Source organism: Urocitellus parryii, chromosome 4 (genome assembly GCF_045843805.1).
Source record: "Urocitellus parryii isolate mUroPar1 chromosome 4, mUroPar1.hap1, whole genome shotgun sequence".
Classification (NCBI taxonomy): Eukaryota; Metazoa; Chordata; class Mammalia; order Rodentia; family Sciuridae; genus Urocitellus; species Urocitellus parryii.
Genome location: NC_135534.1, coordinates 67,646,537 through 67,655,802, shown reverse-complemented (window position 1 = coordinate 67,655,802; position 9,266 = coordinate 67,646,537). Strand labels below are relative to the sequence as shown.

Below are 9,266 nucleotides of genomic sequence, written 5' to 3'. Positions count from 1 at the left end.
TTAACAATATTAATTCTGCCTATCCATGAACATGGGAAGTCTTTCCATCTTCTTGTGTCTTCTTCTGGTGTTCCATAAGTTTCATTGTAGAGTTCTTTTATATCTTTGGTTAGATTTATTCCTATGTATGTATTTTTGAGGCCATTGTAAATGGAATTTTTTTCTGATTTCTTTCTCAGCAGTTTCATTATTAGTGTATGGAAAAGCTATTGATTTTTCTATGTTGTTTTTGTATCCTGCTTCTTTGTTGAATTTATTTATTATTTTTAGCAGTCTTCCGGTGGAACTTTTTGGATCTTCTAGGTATAGGATAATACCATCTGTAAACAGTGGTAATTTGACTTCTTTCTTTCCTGTTTTTATCCCTTTTATTTCCTTCTCTTGTCTAATTGTTCTCTTGTCTAATTGTTCAGGCTAGAATTTCTAGTAATGTATTGAGGATGGACATCCTTGACTTGTTCCAGATTTTAGTTCTTGGCGGACACAACATCTTTGTTGGTATGTGGTGCTGAGGATCGAACCCGGGCCGCACGCATGCCAGGCGAGCGCGCTACCGCTTGAGCCACATCCCCTGCCCTGTTCCAGATTTTAGAGGAAATACTTTCAGTTTTTCCCTGTGCACTCAGATGCTGGCTATGGGTTTGTCTTATATAGCCTTTATGATGGTAAGTTAAGTTCCTTTATTTCTAGTATTCAATGTTTTTTTAATCATGAGTGGGTACTAAATTTTGTTGAAGGGTTTTTCTGCAGCTGTTGAGATGATCATGTGACTTTTGTCCTTAATTATTTCTATGTGGTAAATAATATTTATTGCTTTGTGTATATTAACCAAGCTTGCATCCCTGGGATGAAACCAACTTGATCATGGCGTACAATCTTCTTAATGTAGTTTTGAATGTGGATTGCTAATATTTTATTAAGGATTTGTTGTGTCTTATGTTCATCAGGAATATTTGTCTGTAGTTTTCTCTCCTTGATGTGTCTTTATCTGGTTTTGGTATGGGGGTGGTACTGGCTTCTTAAAAAGAATTTGAGAATATTCCCTCCCTTTCTGTTTCATGGAATAATTTGAGGAGTATTAGCATTAGTTTTTCTTTAAAGATCTGATCGAATTCAGGTCAGAATCCATGTGTGCTTCCTTTTATTGGAAGACTTTTTATTACTGCTTTTATCATGTTGCTGATTACTGGTTTTATATGTCCTCTTGATTCAACTTTGGCAGATAATATGTGTCTAGAAATGTAGCCATTTCTTCTATGTTTTCTAATTTATTATAATATGAGTTTTCAAAATAGTCCCTACAATCCTCTGGATTTCTGTGATATCTCCTTTTTTATCTCTAATTTTATTAATTTGATTCTTCTCTCTTTTGATTACTTTAGCTAATTTTGTTTATTAATTTATTTTGTCAATTATGTTTATCTTTTCAAAGAATCTGCTGTTTTTTTCATTGATCTTTGTATTTTTTATTCCCTATTTCATTGATTTCAGCTCTCATCATAAGTATTTCCTTCTTTCTACTGGAATTGGTTTATTCCTGATTTTTATATTATATGGAATTAGTTCTTGTTTTTCAAGGATCTTGAGATACATCATTATGTTGTTTATTTGGGATCTTTCTGATTTTCCTATATAGGCACTTATAGCTATAAAGTTTCCTCTTAGAACCATCATTATAGTGTCCCAGAGGTTCTAGTATATTGGTACATTGTACCACTATTTTCATTTGATTTTTAAGAATTTTAAATTTCTCTGATTTCTTCTATTACTCATTCATTATTCAGAAGAGTATTGTTCATATAGTTACTGCAGGGTTTTATTGTGTGTTGATTTTTAATTTCATTCCATATGATCAGATAAGATGCAAGGAATTAGATCAATTGTTTTGTTTTATTTGCTAAGAATTGCTTTGCAGCCTAAAATTTCATCTATTTTGGAGAAGGTTCCATGAGCAGCTGAGAAGAAAGTGAATTTAGCTATCATTGGATGAAATATTCTGTAGATTTCTGTTAAGTCCATTGATTTATATTATTTTTAGGTCTATAGAGTCTTTACTGAGTTTATGTCTGGATGACAGACATAAACCATCCAGTATTATTGTTTTATGGGCTATCTGAATATTAAACTGAATGGTGTCTGTTTTACATAATTAGGTGCACCAGCATTTGGGGCATAAGTTTGCTGTCACAATATCTTCTTGTTGGATTGTTTCCTTTACAAGTATTAAGTGACCTTCTGTGTTTCTTCTGATTCATTTTGGCTTGAAGTCTGCTCTGTTGTATATGAGAATAGCTACGCCTGATTGTTTTGGGATTCCATTAGCATGATATATCAGTTCCCATCTTTTCACTGTTATCCTGTGGCTGTATTTGCCTGTAAAGCAGTTTCCTTGCAAACAGCATATAATTGGGATTTTTAAAATGTATTTTCGTTGTCTATGGACCTTTGTTCTATTTATTTATATGTGGTACTAAGAATTGAACCCAGTGCCTCACATATGCTAGGCAAGTACTCTAACACTGAGCTACAACCCCAGCCCTTAGGTCATGTTTTTTAATCCATTCTTGCCAACCTATATCTTTTTTTAGTATACTGTCATTCTAATTTTAATAAAATACATAATTTCACATTACATAGATAGCAAGTCCATCCACTCATCATTGATAAAATTTTAGAAATATTTTCTATAAAAAGTTCATATTTGGTTGGGAATTTGTCCATTATAGCATGATTTCTACAAGTACAGAGTTCCTAACCTCACCTCCATTCTTAATAACTTTGAGAAATTTTTAAAAGTACATAAAAGTACAAAAAATAATATATCCACATACCACAATTCAGAATTAGCTAGTATCTTCATATATTTACTTGCAACCTTTAAGAGAAATGGATGTTTATATATAAAAAGCTGAAGCCCATTCCCCACCCTACCTCCCATACTCATTTCCTTCCCCTTCATTCTTCATAGGCCACTACTATCAAAAGTTTGGTCTGTATTTCTCCAATTCATTTAAGAAAATTTACATACACATATATATTCATTACCAATATAAAGTGCTAAATTTCATGAAGTTTTAATTCAAATTTACAAATAGTTACTATATTATAAGCATCATTCTGCCACTTTTTCCCCCCTTAATGTGATTTTAATTTTAGATCCTTCCATTAGTAGCATGTGGATCTCATTTGTTGCATTTTACAGATGTATAGTATCCCATCATAAGAACTTTTCTTCTGTTCCTAATGGGCTTTTGTTTCCAATATTTGACAGCCACAGAAAATCAAGCCACAGGAAAGTTCCCAGTACTTATCTCCTGAGCATATACATTTAAAACTAAAACTGCTAAATATTTTAAAATTTGTTCATATGAAGGAATGTTTCCCTACTCCTGAGGTCACAGCCATTTTAGTACATGACTTTTTTATATTTCTCTCTTTAGTCCCCATGAATTTTGCTTGTGTGATCATGGTTTCTTTCCTCTCCTCTTCAGAGAACAAATTACCTCCGAATAATTTTTTAAATTGTCCCATATTTCCTCATCTGACAGATTTCTTTAATATTGCAAGTATTACTAAATGCATAGGTCTCTTTCTGGAATCTCTTGCCCTCTGCTGAATCAATACCACCAGAGTTTCATTTCTTTTAGATGATCATACCATCTGTTTTTGGTCTATTCCTTTCTAACATAACTCACTTTTTAAAATTACACTGGTTAAGAACTTCACATCTATGTTGATGGAGTAGCAGGCCTGTTTTCTGTTACAATTTTAGTGGAAATACCTCCATAGTTTCAACATTACCTATACCATTTTGACTGTAGGATTTTTGTTGTTGGCAGAGTCTTTTTATCACACAAATTTCTTCCTCTTCTATATGAATTCTCAGTGTCCTGAAAGTTGTTAGCATTTGTACAAGTTCATCTCATTTGTGGTGCATTGCTTCAGAATGACTTTCTGATGCATTATGAGATATAAATTTCTGATGCACATGTTCCCAGATATTCATAGGGTTTTTAATAAGTATGAATTTTCTGGTGTCTAAAATGGTGTGACTTCTGGCTGAAAGCTTTCCCACATTCACTGCATTGATAAAGCTTCTTACCTGTATGGACCTTCATTACATTCATAGGGTTTCTCTCCAGTATGAATGTTTTGATACTTTATAAGGTACTTCTTCTGTCCACTCATTACATTTAAAGGGTTTATCTCCAATATGAATTTTCTCATGCTCAATAAAACCACTAAAGGTTTTACCACACTTTTTACATGTAAAAGGCTTCTCTCCTGGGTGAGTTCTCTGGTATCTGATGAAGTTGGAATTCTGAGTGAAAGCTTTCCCACAGTCTTTACTCTCAAAAAGTTTCTTTCCAGTGTGGATTTTCTATGGGTACGAAGGTTTTCCTTCTGGCTCAAGGATTTTCCACAATCATTACATTCACAAAGCTGATCTCCAGTATGAGTATTCTGATGTTTAATGATGTACTGCTTTGGGCCAAAGGTTTTCCTACAATCGTTACATTCAAAGGGTTTCTCTCTATTGTGAAAATGCTCATGCTTAATGAGATTGAATTTGTGGCTGAAGACTTTCCCACATACCTTATAGGCAAAGGGGCTTTCCCCACTATAAATTTTCTGCTAACTGAGGTGTGAGATATCTGAATGGAAGCTTTACACATTCACAAGGTTTCTCTTCAATATGAACTCAAAAAAATTTTTTTGGAGTTTTAGATGGACAGAATGCCTTTATTTTATTTGTTTATTTTTATGTAGTGCTGAGGATCAAATTCAGTGCCTTAAACATGCAAGGCAAGTGCTCTGCCACTGAGCTATAGCCCCAGGCCCAATATGAATTTTTTGATAAATGAGGATTTACTTTTGTCTGAAGATATTTCCACATTTCTTACATTTACGAGGCTTTTCTGTATGACTTCTCATATGCAGAGAAAGGGATAAATTTTGGGAGAAAATTTTATCATACTCAGTTCATTCAGTTTTCTAATACAAATTTTCTAATAGTCAAAGGTATTTTGCTATATTCACTGTTTTCTCTCTACCATGAATTTTCTGCTGCTTGATGAAATCTGTCACCTAGCTAAAGGCTTTTCAGTATTCCTTAGAAGCACAAGGTTTACCTTCAGAATGACTTCTATGTTCAGTGAAATGTGACATATGCATAAAAGTTTTCACACATTCAGTAAATTCATAGGTTTTTTCCCCCAGTGTGAATGCTTTGCTATTGGAGGGGACATGCTTTTTATACTGAAGGCATTTCCAGAATGATTTATACTTACAAGGGGCTATTATCATGAGAAATAAGCAGTGGTAGAGGATTTTCAGCTAGTAAACTTGGTGACTCTACTGCACACCTTCCCTCAAGGTTAAGTCTAAATGGTTTCAAACTCAAAACTTCAAAAATGTGTTGCCTTAAAAGAAATAAGGTCTGTGAGCAAAGGAAGGATTTTTTCAATTTTCTTATATTCACATCCTTTTTTTTCCTCAGTCTGTAATTTGATGGATACAACTTTGCCTCCCAAGTCTTGTTGCTTCTCTAATCTGTTCATCTTCTCAGGCTTCTACTGACAAGACTTCCTTTCTGTGTTTTTCCTCTATCCAGTTTTATCTTCTTGCTTCAAAGGAGGATCAAATAGTTTGGTCTCTTTTATCACCTGCTTTCAAGGTAAATGGCAGGACTAGAATGTTAATGCTGAAGCCAAAGTACCATCTAGAACTCAGGAGGAGTTCTATGGGGTTTATGGCCTTCTGAAGGATGAGGAAGATGTAGTTTGTAGGGATGCACAAGGAAGCAGCCCCACTGGGCAGTTCCACTTGGAGAAATCTATTTAAGAGATAGTCCTGCATACTGGGATGTTTGGAGTGGAGACTCCCTCCTTAATACCTCCCAAGTGCAGTCTCAAAACAGGCCAAGCCAAGACTCGGAAGCAAGACTCAGAAGAAAACTCCATCTTGTCCATGGCTAGTCTGGCACTGGACCACCCCTATGTCTTTTAATTGGAGAGTTGAGCATTTATATTCAGTGTTATCTTGGAGAGAGATTTATTAATTTCTACCACTGTGATTTATTTCTAACATTTAATTTGGTCCTATTTTTCATTTGCTTAGCTATTCTTCAAATGAGATTTGTCTATTTGAGAGATCTGTGGTTTCTGATTTCTTCTGTGTGTAGTAGTTCTTTTAAGTAGTTCCTGTGGTATCAGAATAGTAGTCATGAATTCTTTTAGATTCTGCTTATCATGTAGGTTGTTTTTTTCTTAAATTTTGAATGTGGCTGGAAAATAATTAGGAAAAAAAGTGATCACATTGAATAGCAAATCTTAGGTTTTCTTTTTTACTTGGAAGGAAAACCAATATCACTATTTAAACTATTTATTGTCTAGACCACTAGTAGCAATCATTTATGATTTTTTTAAAGAGACAGAGGGGAGAGAGAGAGAGAGAGAGAGAGAGAGAGAGAGAGAGAGAGAGAGAGAGAATTTTAATATTTATTTTTTAGTTTTTGGCGGACACAACATCTTTGTTTGTATGTGGTGCTGAGGATTGAACCCGGGCCGCACGCATGCCAGGTGAGCGCGCTACTGCTTGAGCCATATCCCCAGCCCTCATTTATGATTTTTACTTCAGTAAAATTTTTATGATCCATTTGATTGTTTTGATAACCACATGGGCTTATAGTAAACTATCCTATTCTTGTTTCATGGATGTCTTTTCTTTACTTCTCTGAAGATCTTAAATATATTTATTTTTGTGGAACTTTTCTGATTATTCTATTAATTATGTTTTCTTTTTTATATTTATTTTTTAGTTTTTAGTGGACACAACATCCTTATTTTATTTGTATGTGGTGCTGAGGATAGAACCCAGCGCCCCGCACATTCCGCTTGAGCCACATCCCCAGCCTTAATTATGTTTTCTTGGATATAAATTCTTCTTGTTGGCTTCATTGGGTTCCTATGTTGACTTTCCTTACATGTTTTCTGATTCCTGGTTGAGAGCTCATCTATAGAGTATTCTTCTTCCCAGTGTCTTGATCTGGGATTGCTCTTACTTGGAAGGGTAGTTGCCTGTTTCTTTGTAGTATGTCTTATAGCCACTCTAAGAGGGGAATTTCCTTTTATTATTTTTAATATGTTTGTATATTTACTAGCACTTACATATTTAAAGATATAATTTCTCCAGTTTTTATATGGAAAGGAGGTAATTTCTATTATCTTGAAATGAAAAGTCTAAATTCTTTGACATGTGTAATCTCTAGACCAAGTATAATGTTGTTTTTAATAAATCATTACCAATTTTCTCTTATATAGTACTTTAGGGATAGAATAATCAGGAATGTTTTTAAAGGACCCAAATCTCTTACACAGAGTTGAGCAATTAACATGGCAGTTAGTATTGCAATTGTGTAAGAAAATATTCATGCACATGGATAAAGAACCTGCCAAAATGTAAATTAATAGTTTTTTTAAGACAGAAAACTTATGGGATACATTTTTCTTTTCTTTCTTTCTTTTTTTCTTTTCTTTTTTTTGGTATTATGGATTTTATATATTTTTTAAAAGAAGATATAACTTTTGAATTTTTATTCTAAATGACTTTTAAAAAGTTCTGCCTTATAGAGGCTGCATTAATGTACCCTATTGCCTATAGAATGAAGTTAAAACTCAAGTAAATATTACCAAAGCTCTCACAGATCTATTCACCAAGGGCTTCTCCTATCCCTCCATTATCTTGTGCTCCATCTGGTCTTATTTTGTCCCCATATTTTGATGCAGTTGCTGCTATGGATTTCTGCTGTATTTTAAGGATTGAAACTAATTTTTTCAGGGTTGTTTATCTAGGAACAGGATACTGGCTCTTCTGGTCCATTTTTTTGCTGAGTTTTGCTGCAGTCATGGTTGCCTATACTTCATTGCTGTTGGTGAGTAATGCTTTCCCTTTCTCTGTTAATAGCCTCATGAGGCACTCCTGTCAGTGATAGTATCTAATTGGTGTTGGAAACCATTACAACCTGTGATCACTCTAGTCTTAGTATGAGTCATGCTTTATATCAGCCATGTGAATTTTATGCACAATGGATGAGGGAAGAAGCTTATGCAATTACAGGATGTGTCTAACCAATTTAACCCTTTGAAAGGGTGCAGAACATTCTTTGTCTATTCCCCATTTTTATAACCTATCCTATGGTTTACTCAATAATGTCATTTTTAGATACCCATGCTTCATATCAGCAGTCTTTCTGGGCCTTGTAAATTAAACCTGTTCTAATGTGTAGAAACTAGCCTCCTAGCCCACATGCAAAGCACATTTTAGTTAGTCTGTTTTTTTTTTTTTTTTTTTTTTTTTTTTTTTTGGTGCTAGGGATCAAACTCAGAACCTCATGCAGTGGAAATTTTAGCAAGTCTGGGTAATAGTGTGACTGCTTTTGTTCCTCACCATGGCAGTGTTGTGTAGTGAGGCAAATTTATACTGTGCAAGGGCAAATGGAGAGCTGAATGAGAGGATAACTTTAGTAAGAGTTTCTTAGAGCCTATTTATACATAGGGCAAATACCTTTCTCTGATTTCACTATTCTGTGTTCTGACGGATTTCCTGTCTAATAGAGAAACCAACCCCTAGATCTATTGCCATTTGTACTGATCTTTCTTCCATCAGAATTTATTAATTATTAAATGAGGAAAACACTGTGATAAGTAATGAATATACAGAAATCAGTAAAATAATCAGTTTCTGTTTTTATGCAAAGTACTCCATAAAGATGGGTATAAGACATAAAGTTACCACTGTTCCTTCATTCAGTATTCACAATCTAGTAGGGCAACTAAGTCATAGACAAAAATAACATAGAACATTATAATGTTATGACTTAAGAGAGGTCTAAATGAAGTTCTGCAGAGATTCTGAGAAAGAAGGGGTTACTTCCAGTTAATAAGATTAAATAAAATTTCTCAGAGGAGGTACCATTGGAGTGGGACTTTGAAGGGATGATGAATTTGGACTTATGGATATAGGAATAGGGAAGGACATTCTCAGATGAGTGAATATATCATAAGAAAGTAGCAATACAGGGGCTGGGGCTGGGACTGGGCCTGGGGCTCAGTGGCAGAGTACCCGGCTTGCACATGTGAGGCACTGGGTTCAATCCTTAGCACCACATAAAAATAAATAAACAAAATAAAGATATAGCATCCATCTATAACTAAAAAATATATTTTTAAAAAAAGAAAGTAGCAAGACAGAAACGAAATGAGATG

The 9,266-nt window shown here is 34.3% G+C and overlaps 1 protein-coding gene across 1 annotated transcript in view; it reads left to right on the top strand.

Annotated features, from left to right (window-relative positions):
• Positions 1-7,795: 7,795 nt before the first annotated feature.
• Gdpd4 (glycerophosphodiester phosphodiesterase domain containing 4) overlaps positions 7,796-9,266 on the top strand; it is a 101,266-nt gene continuing 99,795 nt past the window's right edge. The window contains exon 1 of the mRNA XM_077797294.1: positions 7,796-7,933. Coding sequence (XP_077653420.1) covers positions 7,796-7,933 — 138 coding nt within the window. The remainder of the gene's footprint in view (positions 7,934-9,266) is intronic.